Here is a 22,146-nt window from a genome sequence, read left to right on the forward strand (position 1 = left end):
TAACGCAGTGACATTACTAAAGGAAACTGAAGTTGTGTGGCTACCTGGGAGTTACCACAGCCTATATTTCTGAAGTACCATTTAAGACACTTAAGAGTCAATTACTTTCACATAAAGTATTTACACACATGAAGGCCACTTTACGCAACTGGCTCGGCTCTTCTCCACGCTGGCATAACTTAGTGTTTGCAGCATTCATGTAGTCTAGACAAGGATCATGATAGGAATAACTTTAAGTTATAGACAGATGAGTGAAATATGCTCAGTTAATCATATTTATTATAACAATCCAACCTTGTATGATTGATGCGTATCTAATATACACAATTTCACTCAATAAGATTTGAAGTTCATGTAACCTGTGCGGAAAACTACTGTCAACCTGTGCCTGGGGAAGCTGTGACTTCATGTTGGCATCAGCACAGTAGACTGGCTTTGAAGGGAGCTTGTCTTACATTTTGCATGCAGATTAGACTGGGAAACTTACAGAATATACTGGGCACACCCAGTCCTGATGGGAGGTGTTGTGTAGTTGAGATGCTGAATGGACTGAAAAGGTTGCACTATGCTGGATACCACTGTCACATAGCAAAGAATACAGCGCTTTCGGTTTGGTACGCATATGTATCAAACAATACAAAATTTTTAATTTATGTTATCAACTTTTCTTCTGACGATGCTGTCTGTGTTGAGAGCTCAGTGGATCTGCGTTCGACTACTCGGCCTAGGCTGCACTGTGGAGCGCAGATCCACTGAGCGCAGCGCAAGCTAGCGAGACAGAAGTTAAGCTCGTTGCAACATGGCAACTGCCTCAACGCTACCCGAAATTGAGCCTCCCCCACCCTCATTCAGATCTGGCATTTGGAACTATCTTGGTTTTCATGTTAAGCATGACCCTGATGGTAAGCGCGTCATGGACAAAAGTAAAACAGCATGTCAGATGTGCCACGCAATGCTCAATTACATTGGTGGGAACTAGTGCGTTAGCGCAGTTTGCTCGTTAACTTATTGACACTGTCCAGCCCCACGCACGGGGCGATCCGCAGTAACTCTGAGATTTGCCATGTTATGGCGTTAACGTCATTTTAATGAGATTAACGCTGACAGCACTAGTGGGAACACAACGAATATGACAGCACATTTACGCCGACATCATCCTAGTGCAAAGACAAGTGGAAGCAGACAAAAACAACAAGCACTCATGCTACAAACTTTACCCGAGTCATTTAGACAGCCGTTAGCACATGATTCTCCTTATGGGGACCTGATATGTTTAATATGCTGCTGAGAATATAGCCCAGAAGAAGCGTATAGTATAGCTTTTATTTTGGAAAGAGCCATTTCTCTGTAATAAACTCTCTTTTCCAAAGATGAGTGATTTCTCAATCAGATAGATTTATTTTTTTTATTATTATTTTGTTGTTTCAGTAACATTAAATTTAAAAACTGTACTTTTGAGTTAAAATATATATTTATAATTTTAATAAATGACAAATTAAAAAGGCATGAACATTCTTTTGTATCGAAAAAATATCAAACCGTGACACCAAAGTATTGAACTGAACCGAACCGTGAATTTCTGTGACGCCGAGACAAATTCCACTAGTGGAACACAGCCACAGAAACAGAAGCCATTCGTAACAGCAAAACTGCAGACGTGGAAGCAGAGCAACTACAGACGAAAGCTTTGACCTGTTTCACCAATGTAAAGCCCCCAGCATCCAACATCAACATGGAGGGGAGGAAGGCACTCACATCACATAGCAATCACAAGAACATTATCATCCTTCCAGCAGACAAGAGTTTCTGCATGGTTTTGCTAAACCAGAAAGACCATCATGAAAAAAACTGTGTCACTGCTCAGTGACAAAAATACTTATGACCCCCTGAAACAAAACCTAGGAAGTGGTTACAGGAAGAGGGTGATAGATTGCCTGAAGCAGTTAGAACAAGACAATGTTATTGACTGGACCTCATACCACAGGCTATGCCCAGGGGAATCTACAAAGATACATAAACAGGGTGTACCTTTAAGACCAATTGTCTGTACTATCAACTCAGTCACCTATAACATCTCAAAGTTTCTGGCTTTGATCCTCAACCCGCTGGTAGGCAGCTCTGAACACCACGTCCAGAAGACCTTGGATTTTGTTGAGAAGGTGAGAGATGTTATTATGGGGGCAGATGAAACAATGGTTTTTTACAATGTTACAATGACTCTTCACTTGTGTTCTAGTCACTGAAGCATTGGAGGTAGTCCGTAAGAGATTACAGGATGAGCCCAACTTCAGTAGCAGAACCACAGCACCGACCGGTTGTATTTGCTTTTGGAACTGTGTCTTAATTCCACCTATTTCACATACAAGGGTCAGTACTACAGGCAGAAACATGGGTGTGCCATGGGTTCCCCAGTTTCGCCCATTGTGGCCAATTTGTACATGGAAGAAATGGAAAAGAGGGCTTTGTTACACTGTTCCAAAAAATAGTAATGTCAAATTATTTTACTATGTATTTTACAGTTGTGTACTGTTTTTCTAGAATATCATTACATTTACATAAGTAGACTGTGATCTGACACGTCAAATGTAAAATAACATAACATCACTGTAAATGTAATGAAACACAATTTACTTGTTTTTTAAATATATTTTTTTGTACATATGCATATTTAGATTGTAAAAATACATCCAGAAATGTCTCCCATCATGCCTTGGGACATGTGCTGTTGTTTAGATGTTCTTGTTGTTTAGATGTACAGACAGAGGCTGAAGCTCTCCAAACCTGTCGTGAGGACAAAAAAACTGTGGAGCAACGAGGCTGTGGAGGAGCTTCGCACGTGTTTGGAGTCTACAGACTGGGACACAATGAAGGCTGCTTCTAACAGCTTGGACGAGTTTACGGACACTGTCACCTCCTATATCCACTTCTGTGAGGACAGCATTGTGCCATCACGCACCAGGGTGAGTTATAACAATGACAAACCCTGGTTTACTCCTAAACTCAAAAAGCTGTGGCTGGAAAAGAGAAAGGCGTTCAGAAGCGGAGACAGGGACTGCTACAGAGAGGCCAAGTACAGGTTCACTAAAGAAGTGGACATTGCTAAACATCAGCACTCTGAGAAGATGCAGCAGCAGATCTCAAAGAATGACTCGGCCTCTGTGTGGAAAGGTTTTAGGAATATCACAAACTACAAGCCTAAAACCCCCCACTCCACTGATGACGTGCACTTGGCCAACACCCTTAACGACTTCTACTGCCGTTTTGACGAGCCATCAGGCAGCCTTCACACCTCCAACGGCCCCAACAATAGAGGCACTTTGGACACTAATTCCCCCACCTCTCCCCCCTCCATAGAGCCATCACCACCTTCAAACTGTTCACCTACAACACCCCCCTCCTCACCCCACACAAAAGAGGATTTCACACCACCTCCTCCCACCACAACTCTTCATATTCATGAAGCAGATGTGAGGAAGCAGTTTAAGAGTCTGAATGCTCAAAAAGCTCCCAGACGGTGTGTCTCCTGCCACCCTCAGACACTGTGCAAACGAGCTGGCCCCAGTGTTTTCTGGCATTTTCAACTCCTCACTGCAGGCATGTCATGTGCCTGCCTGCTTCAAGTCCTCTACCATAATCCCTGTCCCCAAGAAACCTAGAATCACTGGACTAAATGACTACAGACCCGTGGCTCTGACATCTGTGGTCATGAAGTCATTTGAGCGCCTGGTTCTCTCCTATCTCAAGACCCTCACGGCCCCCCTCCTGGACCCCCTGCAGTTTGCATACAGAGCCAACAGGTCTGTAGATGACGCCATCAACATGGCCCTACACTTCATCCTGCAGCATCTGGACTCCCCAGGAACCTACGCCAGGATCCTGTTTGTGGACTTCAGCTCTGCCTTCAACACCATCCTTCCAGACCATCTCCGAGGCAAGCTTTCCCAGATGAATGTGCCTGATCCCATCTGCCGGTGGATCACTGACTTCCTGACGGACAGGAAGCAGCATGTGAGGCTGGGAAAGAATGTCTCGGACTCCCGGACCATCAGCACCGGCTCCCCTCAGGGCTGTGTTCTTTCTCCTCTGCTCTTCTCCCTGTACACCAACTGCTGCACCTCCACCCACCAGTCTGTCAAGATAATCAAGTTTGCAGATGACAGCACCGTTATTGGGCTCATCTCGGACGGGGATGAGTCTGCCTACAGGAGGGAGGTTGAACGTCTGGTGTCTTGGTGCAGCCACAACAACCTGGTGCTGAATGCCCAGAAGACAGTGGAGATTATTGTGGACTTCAGGAAGCACACAGCCCCACTCCCCCCCATCATCCTGACCAACACCCCCATCACCTCTGTGGACTCATTCCACTTCCTGGGTACCACCATCACTCAGGACCTGAAGTGGGAGCCCACCATCACCTCCGTCATCAAGAAAGCCCAGCAGAGGATGTACTTCCTGAGGCAGCTGAAGAAATTCAACCTGCCAACACGGACGATGATGCAATTCTACACCGCAATCATCCAGTCCATCCTCACCTCCTCCATCACCGTGTGGTACGCTGGAGCCACTATCAGGGACAAACAGAGACTGCAGCGTGTTGTGCGCTCTGCTGAGAAGGTGATTGGCTGTAGACTCCCATCTCTACAGGACCTGTACACCTCCAGGACACTGCGGCGTGCAGCTCGGATCTCAGCTGACCCTTCTCACCCTGGACACAGTCTGTTTGACCTGCTCCCCTCAGGCAGGAGGCTCCGGTCCATTCGCACCAGAACCTCTCGCCATAAGAACAGTTTCTTCCCCTCTGCTGTTGGACACATGAACAATAACCGTATGACTGTTCCCACCACTAACACATGACCCTACGCTGTGTTCACTGCATCATTCCATGTTTTGGCACTGATCACCACCTGCACTCATGTATATATCTTTCTACGTAGCACTTTTAATTCTTATTCTTACTTTTATTTTTTCATGTCTATTTAAGCGCAATTTATGACAGTATGTTTGCACAAGAATTTCACTCACATGTGCTGTACCAATGTACCTGCACATGTGATGTGACAATAAAAGTGATTTGATTTGATTTGATTTGTAAACCTGCTCAACATTTGGCAGTAAAACCCTTTCTGATTCTGATTGTTTTATTGTTTATGGTTGCGTTACTTTTAACTGTTATCTTGAATGTTGTGTTTACGCCGTGGTGCAGAGTCACTGACAGTTGTTGTTTTGCAGAGAGAGTGCTGTACCATGAGTGACTTCTGTTGTGCTGTTGTTGAACCTTGAGGCACATTGTAGCACCGGCAAAGGTTTTAACAAAGAGCTCCCCCTACCAGCTTAGGGTTAAATAACAAGCTCATTCTCTCTCTGTGAGCTTCTTTGTTAAGATTTCTCTGTATGCCACAATATAAAACATTGCACGGACACGCTGTGCTAATTATATATTTTGAAAAAGAAATGTAGAGGTAGGAATTGCAATTAATCTAAATAACATGACGCTAAGCATCGGCCAATGAATGTGAACTAACAACAACAAGGTCGCGGGTATGGCTGCACCGTAGGAAAAAACCCTAATGTGAAGGTATTTTACTGTGAATTTGATAGTAATGTTCTGTTCTTCTAGAATATCATTAAAGTTACGTAAATAGACTTTGATTTCACATTTTGAATGTAAATTAACGTTAAATCACTGTAATGTAATACAACATAATTGTCATGATTATTAAATGTATCTGTCTGTACATATGCATATTTAGATTGTTAAAATACATTCACAAATGTATCATGATTTCACAAATATCTGTCCGTTATTTGAAAGATTTAACTGTTGAATTCAAATGTAATGCTATGGAAAAGTATATAACATGATCCCTCTAAGCTTGTGTTACATCACATAAGTATTATTATCATTGCTAGTTAGGGCGTTCGTGGCTCAAGAGTTGGCAGTTCGCCTTGTGATCAGAAGATTGCCGGTTCGCGCCCCAGCTCGGACACTCTCCGTCGTTGTGTCCGTGGTCAAGACTCTTCACCTACCGCCTACTAGTGATGGCCGATGGTGCGATTTGGCAGCCTCGCCTCTGTCAGTCTGTCCCAGGGCATGCAATCAATTATTATTTAAACCAACTGTTAACTGTATATTTCTGTACATTTACATATTATGCTTCATATTTCCCCATTCTGTGACCTTGTTTATAGGTAATTTCATTGTTTGATCACGTAAAAATGTTCCGAATTTAAAAGCACTTGGAAAAGGCAGAATCCCATGTCAAATTAGCGCAACAAACTCTATTTTCATTACTGAAAATGACCGTGAAAATGATCATGAAAGTGGCCACTTTCATGAGCAATGTTCCCTCTAAGCTGCGCACGTGCGCAATTGCGCACTGCCTGTACAGTCTCTGAACACAAAAAAAATCTAACCTGAATTGAAATTAAAATTAATACTTTAACAATTCTGTTTTGCAGTGTTAGTCAGTAAGTGACTGGCTGCTCCCATTTGGGAACGATGCCACCTTATCCCATAGTCCAGCCAATAATGCCTATATGCGCAGCCAATCAACGTCGTTGACAGGCTATAACAGCGTCCTTATGTGCCGACACCGGTGTTTTAGCTGGCAAAGGGCGTGGCTGATGTGGAGTGAAGCCACGTTAATGACAACGTGTACAACCATTGGAGATGTGAGCAGGACAGACGGACGGGACAATTGACGGAAAACGTGTGGACTTTATACCAGTTTTTAAATTGTGTTGATAGGCCACGTAAAACCAGAGTTGTGATTAAAAAAAATGCAATGTTTGGTTTTCTTCCTGAATACTGTCGTTGTTTATATTTACTGCAGGAAGAAACGGTTAAATCGGCGTTTTATAAGAAAAAAGGCTCGAAAGCACTCTCCGCCTGTGAACAAAAACAAACCCCACCCCCCTCTGCCTTTCTTATTCGTCCAATCAAATTCGTCGACCAATCAAAAAATGATATGGCAACGTGGCATCTAGTTGTTAAGAAACGGGGGAAGTTTTAGGAGTGACTGCGGTGTTTTGAGATGTGAGAGATTTGCGACGTTTAGCGCAAATCTTGTGTCGTTAGTGTGTCGTGTAGTCAATAGTTTTGTTGTGTGTGTCAGAACAATGAGGCGACTGCTGAATGTTACAGACTGATACAGGAGTGATACATCTACTCTGTCAGGCCTGCAGGTATCAGGCTGTTGTTCTCCTTTATCTCATAATGGACAGGAATTATTTTTTGGAGTGGCACAAATAATTTGTGTGGCATCAGATTTGATGCAGAACAGCTGATTGTTCTGTAAATAGTTTGAAATGTTTATTTAAAAATGCCTTGGCTGCATTTAAAAAAAAATAGCTGCAAAAAACTTTGTTTGCCAAACTCTGTTACTTTTTTGAAGAAGTAACTATATAATTAATTGGCCAGCATTGGTCATTATATACTGTATTTTGGAAACAGAGTTACAGACTCTCTCCCAGACCACAGACTCATAATACAAGTCAGAGCTTTATAAAAAAAAAAAAAAAAGTTGTGTTTTCGAAATTGGAGTTCAAGTTATTTTTACTTCCAATAGAGCTAACATACTACACAGGTCATGAACAAGATTTTTTTTACATTTTCATTGTAAATGGGCTAAAGCAGTTAATTAAAAGTAGTCTAACATAAATGTAAACGCTGTAATTTGATTATTTTAATAAACCATATAACTTGGATGGATTCGATGCTGGCGTGACCACAGTGCACACGTCTGATGTCGCTCACAGTGGTCCAAGGGATCGCTCAGGGAGTTTGTGTGTTCGCTCAGACACGTGAAAAATTAGAGGGAACATTGTTCATGAGTAAATCATATAAGGCTTACATGATTTACTCATGAAAGTGGCCACTTTCTCAATACTTTCATATATTGTTTTAGTAAGTGTCCAAAACACACACGTTTCATTTATATAACTTTTCAAGGGATCTTATATCTGTTTTCACTCTTGTATGCTTTTCATACAAGTTTCACACAAGACAGATACAAACTTTATAAGATTTATATATATCTTAAGCATATGGGTAGAGCCGGCTCCTTGAAGTGAATAACGGAAGCCGGCTCCTTATTGGGAGCCATGTGTTTTTTTTCTTTCTCTCACCCTCTCTCTTTCTTTTTTTTTTACTTCACGCCGCTTGTGATTGGCCAATATGTGTTTGTGCCTTGTGTTTGCGCTGAGCAGAGGGGGAAGGGGTGGTAGTTACACTCACAGCAGCAGTAACACATGAACAGTGCAGGAGGAAGAGAGAGAAAGAGAGCCAGGGGCAACAACAAGAGTCAACATTGACACGTTAGAAAGGTATAGTCAAGAAAATGAGTGACACCAAGAAAAGAAGCAAAATCTAGAATAATTTCAGTTTGGTTTGCAGTGTTTTGTGTTCTTCACTTTAAATTTGTTTAAAAGGAAAAAGTTGAAAGTTGAAATAGTTAAAAGTTGAATTGTAAATAGTTGTTTTTTGTGTTTTATAATTTGTTTTTTACATTTTATGTGGAATGAATAAATAAATCCATCCATCCACTTCTCCTTTCAGAGTCGCGGGAGCACTGGAGCCTGTGCCAGCTGTCTTAGGGTGAGAGGCAGGGTACACTCTGGACAGGTCGCCAGTCTGTCGCAGGGCTAACACACAGACAACCAATCACACTCACATTCACTCCCATGGGCAATTTAGTGTTTTCAGTTGACCTAACCCCAGCAGCCATAGCTGGAATGGCCAACGGGCATACCGGGCATTTGACCGGTGGGCCGATGGTGATTTTTCATTTTTATGGGCCGATGTTTTTTGTTTGTTTGTTTGTTTTTTGTAACAGCACAAACAATAAAAGGTGTTGGATTGGCCAGATGCTGGTCGATGTGTAAAAATAACTCAGTTGTTTGGTGGTGGCTATGGTGGAGCTTCCACAGAGGCAACAGGTGGATGAGGGAAAGTGGAGGCAGGAGGAGGAGAGACCTGACGCGGCCGCCGGGCCGAGTATCAGGTGTACTGAACTTCAGGTAAGAAGTTATGACCTGGGCCCTGTTTCAGGAAGCCGGTTTGGAAAACTCAGAGTGAAAAACGACACTCACGGTTGAGTAACCCCGAACTGTCCAACTCGGAATATTCCGTTTCAGAAAGGCTGATAACAATTAGTTCAATCAAGGCGGAGTTGCTTTAACCCCAAGTGAAGCGCGCGGACGAGGATACATAAAGCCCTGATAAGCGGAGCACAGATTAAGCGAGTCACCATGGAGACGGAGGGAAAGAAGGCGCGGTCAATGTATTTTACAGCGCTTGAGGCCGAAATGCTGATGGCAGCATATGCCGATAACATGCAAATTCCGCGGAAAAAAGTAACACAGCGACAGCTGCAAAAGAAAGTGAGCATGCATGGCAAAACATAGCCGACAGAGTCAATGCGTGAGTGTTAATATAAATATTGATCGAGGGATTTCCACCCATTTAACACGTTATTTTATCATATGTTATTTTATTTGTTATTTTATACATTTTATTTTGTGACGTGATGTGAGCGCAGGTGCAACCCAACAGGCCCCAAACGTGCCTGGCAGCAAGTAAAAATGAAATATAAAAATATAGTCCAAACAGGTAAGGTGTAATTGTATTATGAGCCATAGTGCTTGGTCTGTTTGTCCGATGTAAATCAATTGCAGTTAGAGGTTACATTAATTTTCTGTCTGTAAGCACTTATTGAAATTATCTGAGCACATTACAAGTACATATTTGCTTACTCTGTATGCTCAAATGTGACCCGTTATAGCCAACAGAAAAAAAGCGGAGGCCCGAAAAACAGGTGGGGGTCCTCCTCCACCACCACTCACAGAGGCTGAGCAGTTGGCCCTCAGCCAAAACAGTGGGCGCCCTGTGGCCGAAGGCATCTCTGCGGGGACATCCTCTGAGTCAATAACCCCGCAAGACACAAGTGCCTACATAGGGGGTAAATTCAAAATAATACATGATGTGCATACATCCTTTCTTCACAGTCACCTTCGCAGTGCTACTCATTCATTTGATAAACTCTTTACCATAATGGATTATTTTGTAGTGAAGTTATTTTCCTACTGATTTTGCCTTGCCTCAGTCTTGGTTGTCTTTGAGAGCATAATGACAATGAAGTGTAAGGTGCTTGGTATGTTTGTTAATTGCCATTTGGTCCCTTGTAAGTTATAAGTGACCTGTATAAACCTCATATTCTATCAGTTGATGGTGATGGTGTACTGCATCTGGTGCAGCCTCCTGTTGAGCCAGACCAACATGCAGTTGTGAGTAATACTCCACAGATTATATGAGTTTACAGTAGAACAGCAATGTTGTTTATTTCTTTACTACAGGAAAATAATGAAGAAACATTGACAGCTGTTACAGAGGAGGAAGCAACAGAGACACTTTATGAGGTGTACATCTTTTAATACTTTGTGTACAGGAAACACAGGCGACCAATAAAGCCAGTTGAACAAAAAATCTGTTTATTCTTCTTTCAACATGTTGAGGTGATGGGTCAAAGGAAATGATTGTGACATATGGTGTCTCTGACTGCTCTTCCATCTTGTATGTCCGTGGGAGGGTCAGGATGTTCATGGTTTGGATCACTGCTGATGTTTGGTTCAGAAGGACAGTGTTCTCCTCTAATTGTGGCAATGTTGTGAAGAATCACACATGCCACAATAATGTCACATGCCCTTTCTGGGGTGACCCTGAGTCTTTGCAGGCACTGGAACCGGGCCTTAAGCATTCCGATAGTCATTTCAACTCTGGCTCTTGTCCTGCAATTAGCCAGATTATATCGCTGCTGTGGGCCCGGTTCAGGGTCAGGGTAGGGGGTAAGCAAATAGGGTAAACATGGATACCCCCTATCACCAAGCAAGTAGCCAGTGAACTCTCCTAAGACAGAAGGATACACTTCAGTTCAAATGTCCCTGAAGCAATTGGTCTTTATATATTTTAAAGTATTTTCAACTCACCATGTCCAAATTTTGTGCTCAGTGTACATTCACGGAATATTTGTGAGTCATGGACAGAGCCTGGCCACTTGGCTTCCACATTTGTGATAATGTTGGCAGCATCATATATGATCTTCACAGTGCAGAGAACACAAATTAGCATCCATTACTATGATGAAATAATTTGTTAGTTTGAAATGCTACAGGGAACTATGTACCTGCACATTAATGCTGTGGAAAGACTTCCTGTTCACATAGTCTCCTTCATTTACTGAAGGAGCAATAATTGGAATGTGAGTACCATCTATACAGCCAATCACGCCTGGGAACCCTGAAAATAAATGTAAAATTTAAGTAGTAGTTCAAGTATCACCACATCATAAATTAAGTTTTGTTCATCCTGATACCTGCAATTTTGTGGAATCCCTCTTTGATGAATCTTGTGGGTCTATGACCGGGGAACACCACAGACGAGTACAGGAGACGTTTCAGTGCAACTGTAACATTCCTGACTGCCCGACAGACGGTAGCCTTGGAAACGTGCTCAGCGTCACCAATATTATACAGAAAGCTCCCGTTTGCAAAAAACCGAAGTGCAATACAAATAATATGTACAGAACTGAGAGCATGTCCGCGATGTGTCACATGCGTAATATATGGCCTGAGGATGTTATCCAAATAACTTATAGATTGTGCTGAGACACGGTAACGTTCGCACAGGAAATCATCAGGTAATGATAAGATGTCCAGACGCGCTCGAATCACTCTCTCCCGGCGGAGAGCTCTGCGGAGAATTTGGGCTTCGATATCTACCGGCTCTTCAAGGAAGGGACACGCCATGTCTGAGACTTCCTACTGTCAGGTTTCCGACAAAGGGGCGGAGACAGTCAGGGTTAGTTGTGGTAAACCTGCTAGGGGGCAGGTTAGCTTCACGGCGTGTGTCGTCATAGTGACTCACTCAGGCTGCAGCTGAACTCGCTTTGTGAAACCGAAAACCCAGAGTTTTCGTTAACTCAGGGTATACTTACTCAGTTTTTCCACTAAACCGGCTTCCTGAAACAGGGCCCTGCAGTCTATCTGGGTCAGATATAAACCAAGTTTAGGTGGAGTTTATTTTCGTTGTGCTGACTTTTTACAGTCAGTTACAATAACTCGTACTGCGCACTAGCTAGCATGACGGAGTTTCTATATAGCTGGGTGGGTGCTTTGATGTTACTAATAGTGAACTTTATTTTATTCATAAGGTTAGTAGTGTTACCAACCGTCCCGTAAAAAACGGAATCGCTATCGAAGGGAAGTTATGAACTGTTTCTGAGAGACAAATAACACCAGGATCCTTTGTAGCTGACAACTGGTAACTGCAGGGGCGGGTCTAGCAAAGTTTTGCCAGGGGGCCAGGTAGGGCATTAACAGGGAAAGGGGGGCACAAAGAAATACTTTTCTTTCTTCTTCTCATTTAAAATATCTCACTTTTATTAAATAATTATCTGAATCTTACAACCAAAGTTTTTATCTGAAGTAAAATGTATAGAAATCATACATATACCAACAAGACAGTGTACATCACTGTTACAACAGTGTTTGTTTTCATTCAAAGGCTCTATGGCTTTAATACCTGGTGGGCCGGTCTCTAGTCAAAATGCCGATTTTTTTGTCCCAGTCCAGCCCTGCCAGTAACTGCATGTCTTTGGACTGTGGGAGGAAGCCGGAGTGCCCTGGGAGAATAAAAATAATAGCCGATCTAGGAGAGAAGGACAACTGCTGCCTGATCCCTTATGTGTCAGAAGTATTGGAACAGTTGAGACACATTTTTTCTAAACACCATGGGCCAAAAATTGATCTACCCCAACAATCGGGTCCCCTGACACAAACAGAGTAATATAGTGCACGCTGTTAAGTGCAAGGAGGATTGTCATGATTTATACATTGGGCAAACTCTGGTATAGCAGCTGGCACAACACAGAAGACCTGACTAGTCGGGCCAGGACTTCACACTCTATTTCCTTCAACAGGCCAGGTGGACACTCTTTCAATGATGAGGATGTACACATCCTGGACAGGGAGGAACGCTGGTTTGAGCGAGGAGTCAAGGAGACCATTTATGTGAAAAGGGAAAGGCCATCTCTGAATCGCGGAAGGGGCCTAAGGGTGCCATCTTACAATGCTGGCCTCACAACCCATTGTTCATTCAGTGGGGTAGATTTAGTCATTGTGCAAATGTACTCTTTAGGTTGGGGAAACCTGCAGTCAGCTGAGATTAAAGAAATGACTTGGATGAGTGATGAAATGTTTCTCCCGCTTAAAGCGCTACATCCAGATGAACAGAATCAACGTCTTGGGATAAAGAAGTGACAGGAGAAGCAGCCTTCAGCCATACCGTGAGTGTTAATATCAGTGCACGACAACAACCAGTTTATTGAAGAACATTTGTGACATTAAAATAAGATTATTTTTAAACTATGCTGTCATATTACCTTAATAAGAACTTAGCTAGACAGCCAGATCCACATCTGAGTCTGACTAACAAGACAGGGGACGCAAAAATGAACACAATGCAAAAGACAAGTGATTGTTACAATTAAACAGGAAATCACTAACACGCAGAGAGAGAGAGACAGACAGACAGACAGACAGACACATGGACAAAATAAGAACTGCCTAAACTAAACAAGGACCAGAGAACTAAGAAAACTCAGAAGCATAACGAAATAACACACTCAGGAAATAAACCTAAATAAACCAGTCCAGAAATAACTAACAGTCTCATGCAAAGACAAAATACTGTCATGGCGACAGACCACTGTCAGACCACTGTCACCATGACCACATAACATTTTGAATAAGGTAAACTTGTAAAAATAAAAATAAAAATCCATAAAAGTCTTTTGTAAAACAGAAATTAAATGTAAAAATGTGTAATATGATTTTTAAAAGCAAGTCTATTTAGAGTTTTTTCCCCTTAAAGTCTTTTCTATGTTAAACCAAAATTCAAATAAAGCAGTAAAGGCTGTAACCTGAAAAATTCAGTTCTGAAAATACAGTTCCTTATAATAAATAAAATCTGAACAAATTATTAATTTAATTTGGATTTTATCAGTGTTGAACAAAAAGTGGACCTGAGACGGCATAAAATCAAAGTATCCAACAAATTTAAGTAATTCAATTTAGTGGTTGTACATGGAAGGTCAGTCAGCTTGACAAATAACAGTCAAAAAGCAAAGTTCAAAAAGAAGAAAACATTCATGTTAAAACAGCCAAAAATAGTTAAGATGTAACCACACAGTCAGTCTGTAATCTAAAGGATGAATACACAAACCATAAACTGAAATAACAGTTTTATAGCTACTGAACTTCACCTTTTTATGGTCACTGTGTTTATTTAACAAGGAACCTTGGAAGGTTGATTTAAATTAAATATTTCCTTCACTTACTAAAATCCTATGAGCAATGTGTCCCATACCAACATATTTGCCCCACGTTTGCCCTACGACAGCAATGACAGCAAAAACAAACCAAAACAAAACCCCCTCTCTATTGCCCCCTAGTGTCTGACTGCAGTGTAGATCATAACCTCACTGTGATTTTGGTTTCATTGCACTAGTTTTCTTATAAGTTTGTTTTTATCACTAACATAATATATTTACCCAGAATAGGGAAATCCCTCGGTTGTTAATTCAAGAAGTATTGTGGTTCAGACATTGCTTCTGCTTGTTTGATTGTATTAATGGAAGGATGCTAAGATGTGCAGCAGGAAGCCAAAGATGAGACACTGATACTGTTTATATTAGAAACAGAGAAAGGCCATGGAGCCAACCCTGCTGTTGTTCCTCACATCTCTGTGTGGTGTATTTCAAGCATCATCATACACGTAATAATGTTGGCCCCGTAATAATATTGAAACTGACCAATTCTACTGTCACGACATGATAACTTTACAATGCGGAGAAAAAAGAATGTTTCTTTTTATTTATAGTATGATGCGATTCCATACTAGATTATTGACGAATGTGAGTTGTTGTTATTCAGCCTGCTATGTGCCCCTTTTCAAAAGCTAGTTATACAATATATAAAACTCTTCCAAACTTCGACCCCCAAAAAACTGATGTCATGCTTTCTCCCAAAACTCATCAGTTTTCAACTCAGACTACAGTCCTACACACCAACACCCTCTATACCCCTCTATTAATTTACATATGAACAAAAAGCAAATACAAAAACCAACCCAAAGAGACTTTAAAGCGATCTCCGCATGATTCTACTGTAGAAACATGAACAGGTAGAAATGGAGCCTGCAAGTCTCTGTTTTTGTTACCTGCTGTATATTCAAATCAATTCAATTTTATTTATATAGTGCCAAATCCCAACAGCAGATTTATATTGTACAGTAGATACAGAGAAAAATCCAACAATCATATGACCCCCTATGAGCAAGCACTTTGGCGACAGTGGGAAGGAAAAACTCCCTTTTAACTGGAAGAAACCTCCGGCAGAACCAGGCTCAGGGAGGGCCGGGGCCATCTGCTGCAACCGGTTGGGGTGAGAGAAGGAAGACAGGATAAAAGACATGCTGTGGAAGAGAGACAGAGATTAATAACAGACATGATTCAATGCAGAGAGGTCTGTTAACACATAGTGAGTGAGAAAGGTGACTGGAAAGGAAAAACTCAATGCATCATGGGAATCCCCGGCAGCCTACGTCTATTGCAGCATAGCTAAGGGAGGACTCAGGGTCACCTGGTCCAGCCCTAACTATATGCTTTAGCAAAAAGGAAAGTTTTAAGCCTAATCTTAAAAGTAGAGAAAGTGTCTGGAAGCTGGTTCCACAGAAGAGGGGCCTGAAAACTGAAGGCTCTTCCTCCCATTCTACTTCTAAATACTCTAGGAACAACAAGCCTGCAGTGCGAGAGCGAAGTGCTCTAATAGGGTGATATGGTACTACAAGGTCCTTAAGACAGTGGTTCCCAACCTTTTTTTTGCTGCGCCCCCCTTTGTTTTACAAGAAAAATGTTCGCGCCCCCCTCGCGCGCGCACACGCACGCACGAACATATCCTCCAACCACACACACCCATATTTTTCTCCATTGCGGTTTATTTCACACCTCAAACATTTAGTAAACAGTTAAGCAAATACAAGTAATATGCAATAAATTGCAGGTGGTAAGGAAATAAACTACTAACTCTTTTAAGCTACGTCCGCACCTACACGAGTATTTTTGAAAACGCAGCTGTTTCGTCCACACGTAAACGGCGTTTGGAATCACTCCTTAAAACTCCCTTTTTTCGTTTACGTGTGGACGAGGAATACAGAGTTCATCACGCAACGTCAAAGGTATGTGCCTTTTTTCACGTCACGCTGTGCGCCACGTAATTGTTTACATGAGATGAATTGCAGAATGGGAGACAGAGACAAAATACTGTTAATCTGACAATCTTCAGGTTTTACGCGCAGTTACTGTCCCTCCATTTACAAAGGCAGAGGCGTCACGGTGTAATTATTTTACATGTAGTTGTTTTTTTTCCTGTGTAATAATATTCAACATTGCTATCAATAAAATTTTCAATCCCTCTGCAAAATGGGTTCAAAAATGTTAGGTATTTTAGTACCATGGTAGCATTTACTGGATATTGTTTTATAGTGACATTATGCAGGAAAACTCTGTCATTCAATAAGGCCCCTTTGTTTCAGTGTTTTTCTCTTTGACCCAAGAATTGATGTGTGAGAATCACAGGCTGGTACAAGGTTGAAATACCACAGAGATCACTCCCTCAGCTACATTAGTTTCTTAATCTCTTAGGAGACGCCTGTTGAAGGCCAGATGGTTTGTTTCAGAATTCACTAATGAAAGAACTCTTTATTTTGTGCCTTGAAAATATGTCGCTGAGATAATCATAATTGTAGCTGAACTGATAAACTATACAAAGGATGCTTCTTCACCCAAGGGCAGGAAGACGCTCCCTTATCTTGGTCTGTACTGGTTTAAACTGATAATCTGCTGTCTCATGAATTTTACCCTCTATATAAACTGTTGTACTTGTGAATAAAGTTGAGTCAATTTGGGAAGACAACCTGAAGCGTTTGTGGAGGCGCCCCGTGCTAGCAGTGTCCAAGCTTTGGTTTGTTTTTTTTTCTCTTCCTTTTCATAGCGCCCCCCCTCCTAGGGGGCGGGCCCCACACTTTGGGAAGGTCTGCCTTAAGATATGATGTAATATATCCGCTCTGGCTGCTGCTGCTTGCTTTTACAGCTGGACTTTGAACCTAATCACCTCATCTAAGTATTATAAGTGCTGTAGGAGTCAAGCTGTGTTTTATTAACCAGCATAGTGTAACAGTTAGTGTAACAGTAGAGGATGTTTAACACTTTTACAGCTGTACTTTGAACCGAATTATCCCATCGAAGTATTACATGGGCTGTGAGAGTCAAGCTTTTGTGCTGCTTTTGTGTTTTATTAACCAGTCTAGAAGTTGAGCTGATTCACAGTGTTGCTGCGCTTCTTCATTGTTTCGTGTGAACTCTTCTCCGTGAAGGATCAACCTGTGTAAGTTCACTAACGTAAAGCAGAGGTAATTGTGCGATTGTAATCTGGCTAGCAGACAAATTTATTACACAGCAACTCATATAGTCACTATAGTCACTTTTTTGTTTTTTAACCAGCAACAATTGCCTCAAGATAATTTGTATAATACAAGAGAGGTGATAGGATCTGGAAATTCCTTGTTTATGGTAGCTAAATGTTATATTAAACACAACCATAAACAGTGCTACACATAAGCAGACTTAATAAAATCAAATTAAATTACAAAAAAGGAAACTAAGTAAAAAACAATAAAAATAATTTTCCTTAAGGGTCATGCTTAGTAATGTAGTGTAAATAACAACAGCATTTCTCACTGTTTTATGATTTTCCTTGTAGTTACTTTCGTCATGCAGCTGGTGATCCGTCGGTACCGTCCTGCAGACAAGGACACAGTGCTCACCCTCTTCAGTACTGGCACCTTGGAGCATATCCGTCCATGTTTCTATAACGCCATGACCAGTCCCCTTTACCTCACCATCACCCCGACTCTGTGTGTTGTTGGTTATCTCCTTGGCTCTGTGTTTGGGGCTGTGCTGTTCCCAGCAGCTTGGGTAGGTCTCATCTACTGCTGCTGTCATGAAGTATATGCCACCTACGTCAGGTATAAACTTCGCACCGACATGCAGGACATCCCTGGGAACTTCCTCAGCAGACCTGATGACTGTTTCTGGGTGGCTGAGGCTGAGGTTGGAGTGAGAGCCCAGGTTGTTGGTATGGTGGCTGTGGTAGCTAAACACAGTGGGACAGAAAAGTATGGGGAAATGTTCAGAATGATCATTTCCCCACAGTATAGACGGATGGGCCTCGGCTTTAGGTTGACTCAGACTGCGGTTGACTTCTGTAAAGAACGGGGCTTCTCCAAGGTGGTGTTGGAGACTACCTCCACCCAAATGGCAGCTGTGGCCCTGTACAGCAAAGTGGGGTTTAACCGTGTCCAGTCTCATATCAAAGCACAGGCAGCTCATTGGATCATTTCACTGGCCAGGGTCACTATTATAAGGATGGAAAAATACTTGTAAATGTAAAATAACACTCATCAGCAATGTGTTGTTTTCATGCTTGGCTCCTCTTTAACAGTGGTTTAATATTTGGCAATGGTTAAACTTGACTGTAACCAAAACCCTCTGGTTTAGGTGTGAAAAAATGCCAAATTTGATGTACACTGTAGGACTCTATGAACAGATATGAATGTAAGGAGCAAGATGTTGTTACTAAAAACTTTCTGGTTTCCTCCCACTACACCATGATTCACTAACAGTTAATCCTTACAATGTGTACTTTTCAGTGATGATTTCACATAATCAGTTGTACTGACCACTTTTAACTGTTTTAATTAATAAATTATTTTTATTTAAAAAAAAAAAGAAAGTGAAAAAAAATACGTTTCAAAATCTCCGTATACGCCCACAGGCGTTAGTAGTTGTAACAAATAGTGTTTGAAAATTCATCATTCTTATTATGCGAGAGATAACGTCTAATGTATAATGTCTAAATGTTTTTCTATTAATTACCAATATTTGGAGAAACATTTTAAAATACAGTACACACAACATATTGTAAGCACATGATACAAAGTATGTAAAAATCTTAATAACAAGGATTTTAATTTGCTTATGAAATGAAGATTTGATTTTTAAATTCAGTATGTTGTACCCAAATCTATACTGTGGATATGGATGTGAACAGCAGAGGGCGCTACTGACCTGAGTAACACTGAAGCTCCTTTGATGAAAATAATTTATTTCTGATATTATACAGCATTCACTTCCTTTTCTACAAGGAAGTATTAGATGTTTAAAATATAACTGCACCATAAACAGTGCTGGAAAGTAAATACAGTACATTTGCTAATATGCCGTTTAAACTCAAGTTTTACATCTAGAATATGTTGTGATTGGCTATGATGCAGCATGTGAAACAATAACAAATGAGCTAGTGCACGGCAGTTCATGGGTAATCAAAATCGTTTGAAACTCACTGACTGCTGTAGATGCTGTGCATGAAAACTTCCAACATTTTAAAATATGATTTGATTTGTCATTTGTCACAATAGAAAGGAAAATAATAGTATCTCCTGTGAAAGTCCATTAATAATAACTTTGATTTGTATAGCGCCTTTCAAAAAACCCCAAGGATGCTTAGCTAAAAAGCTAGAGGTTGAAGGTTTTGTTGAAGAGATGAGGTTTGAGAAGTCCCATGGATGAGGACCGTAGCATCCGAGACTGTGTGTATGGTTCCAGGAGGTCAGAGACATATTGAGGTGCCAGGGCATTGAGGGATTTGTAAGTGAGAAGAAGAATCTCGTAAGTAATGTGTGACTTGACCGGAAGCCAGTGGAGATTAATGAGGGTGTGGGTAATATGTTCCCAGAGCTTAGTGCCTGTTAGAAGCCTTCCAGACTGTTAAAAGCCTTCTGGACATACTGGAGGCTATCCAGGGCTTTAGTGGAAATCCCAAACAGGACTGCATTTCAGTAGTCCAGCTTGGTGGTGACAAATGCATGGATGAGTCTCTGCTATAGAGTCAGTGAGTGATGCCCGAATTCAAGAGATGTTCATTAGGTGGAAAAAAGCTGCTTAGGTGACAGATTTGACATAAGCACGGAATGAAAGAGTGGAGTCTAAATTGACACCCAGATTGCAAACCTCAGAGGGAGGTTAAATAAGGAAGCCGTCTATGTCAATGCGTACAGTGGCTTGCAAAAGTATTCGGCCCCCTTGAACTTTCTCACATTTTGTCACATTACAGCCACAAACATGAATCAATTTTATTGGAATTCCACATGAAAGACCAACACAAAGTGGTGCACACGTGAGAAGTGGAACGAAAATCATACATGATTCCAAACATTTTTTACAAATAAATAACTGCAAAGTGGGGTGTGCGTAATTATTCAGCCCCCTTTGGTCTGAGTGCAGTCAGTTGCCCATAGACATTGCCTGATGAGTGCTAATGACTAGAGTGCACCTGTGTGTAATCTAATGTCAGTACAAATACAGCTGCTCTGTGACGGCCTCAGAGGTTGTCTAAGAGAATATTGGGAGCAACAACACCATGAAGTCCAAAGAACACACCAGACAGGTCAGGGATAAAGTTATTGAGAAATTTAATATAGCAGGCTTAGGCTACAAAAAGATTTCCCAAGCCTTGAACATCCCACGGAGCACTGTTCAAGCGATCATTCAGAAACGGAAGCGTGCACTGCACAAAGTTGGCCTTTATGGAAGAGTGGCAAGAAGAAAGCCATTGTTAACAGAAAACCATAAGAAGTCCCGTTTGCAGTTTGCCACAAGCCATGTGGGGGACACAGCAAACATGTGGTGCTCTGGTCAGATGAGACCATAATGGAACTTTTTGGCCAAAATGCAAAGCGCTATGTGTGGTGGAAAACTAACACTGCACATCACTCTGAACATACCATCCCCACTGTCAAATATGGTGGTGGCAGCATCATGTTCTGGGGGTGCTTCTCTTCAGCAGGGACAGGGAAGCTGGTCAGAGTTGATGGGAAGATGGATGGAGCCAAATAGAGGGCAATCTAGGAAGAAAACCTCTTGGAGTCTGCAAAAGACTTGAGACTGGGGCGGAGGTTCATCTTCCAGCAGGACAAGGACCTGAAAACTGCTGTTCACAAATGCTGTCCATCTAATCTGACTGAGCTGGAGCTGTATATATATATATATACATATAAATGGTAAATGGCCTGTATTTGTATAGCGCTTTACTAGTCCCTAAGGACCCTAAAGCGCTTTACATATCCAGTCATCCACCCATTCACACACACATTCACACACTGGTGATGGCAAGCTACATTGTAGCCACAGCCACCCTGGGGCGCACTGACAGAGGCGAGGCTGCCGGACACTGGCGCCACCGGGCCCTCTGACCACCACCAGTAGGCATCGGGTGAAGTGTCTTGCCCAAGGACACGACCGAGACTGTCCAAGCCAGGGCTCGAACCGGCAACCTTCCGATTACAAGGCGAGCTCCCAGCTCTTGAGCCACGATCGCCCGTGTATATATATATATATATATATATATATATATATATATATATATATACATACGTGTGTATATATATATGTGTGTATATATACACTCTGCAAAAGTTTTAGGCAGGTGTGAAAAAATGCTGTAAACAAAGAATGCTTTCAGAAATATAAATGATTGTTTATTGGCCCCAAATGTATTCTGCAGTAGGACGACGACCCCAGACATAAAGCCAAAGTCATTAAGAACTATCTTCAGTGTAAAGAAGAACAAGAAGTACTAGAATTGATGGTATGGCCCCCACAAAGCCTTGATCACAAAAACATTTAGTGTGACTGGGATTACATGAAGAGACAGAAGGATGTGAGGAAGGATGCATCCACAGAAGATCTGTGGGTAGTTCTCCAAAATGTTTGGAGCAACCTATCAGCCGAGTTCCTGTGGGCAAGTGTGCCCAGAAGAACTGATGCTGTTTTAAAGGCAAAAGGTGGTCACACCAAATATTGATTTGATTTAGATTTCTCTTTTGTTCATTCACTGCATTTTGTTGATTGATGAAAATAAATGATTGACACTTCTATTTTTGAAAGCATTCTTTGTTTACAGAATTTTTTCCTC

At 41.7% G+C, this 22,146-nt stretch overlaps 2 protein-coding genes across 4 annotated transcripts in view; both read left to right on the top strand.

Annotated features, from left to right (window-relative positions):
- The first annotated feature begins 8,555 nt into the window (after positions 1–8,555).
- Positions 8,556–22,146, top strand: part of LOC146574941 (N-acetyltransferase 8-like) — a 28,590-nt gene continuing 14,999 nt past the window's right edge. The window contains exons 1-2 of one of the 2 annotated variants that reach the window (XM_085275045.1): positions 8,556–8,596; positions 13,268–13,340. The gene's annotated coding sequence lies outside the window, so the exon portion shown is untranslated. Of the gene's footprint in view, positions 8,597–13,267; positions 13,341–17,450; positions 17,525–22,146 lie in introns of those variants that run through there. The other variant, XM_085275044.1, reaches the window with a different exon arrangement.
- LOC146574942 (N-acetyltransferase 8-like) lies at positions 17,418–18,902 on the top strand. Of its 2 annotated transcripts, none has more exons than XM_085275041.1 (2): positions 17,418–17,499; positions 17,875–18,902. In XM_085275041.1, the coding sequence occupies exon 2, from the start codon at positions 17,886–17,888 to the stop codon at positions 18,555–18,557; it is 672 nt and encodes a 223-aa protein (XP_085131167.1). In that variant the 5' UTR covers positions 17,418–17,499; positions 17,875–17,885; the 3' UTR covers positions 18,558–18,902. The 2 variants fall into 2 exon arrangements, with proteins under 2 accessions (XP_085131167.1, XP_085131168.1); XM_085275042.1 differs by having other exon boundaries at positions 17,419–17,524.

This window comes from Mchenga conophoros, linkage group LG5 (assembly GCF_057382185.1).
Source record: "Mchenga conophoros isolate Kocher_MC1m ecotype Shallow Benthic linkage group LG5, M_conophoros_male_GT1.1, whole genome shotgun sequence".
Lineage (NCBI taxonomy): Eukaryota > Metazoa > Chordata > Actinopteri > Cichliformes > Cichlidae > Mchenga > Mchenga conophoros.

Coding starts and splice junctions, on each gene's coding strand:
- LOC146574942 (XM_085275041.1), top strand. CDS start 17,886: ATGCAGCTGGTGATCCGTCGGTACCGTCCTGCAGACAAGGACACAGTG.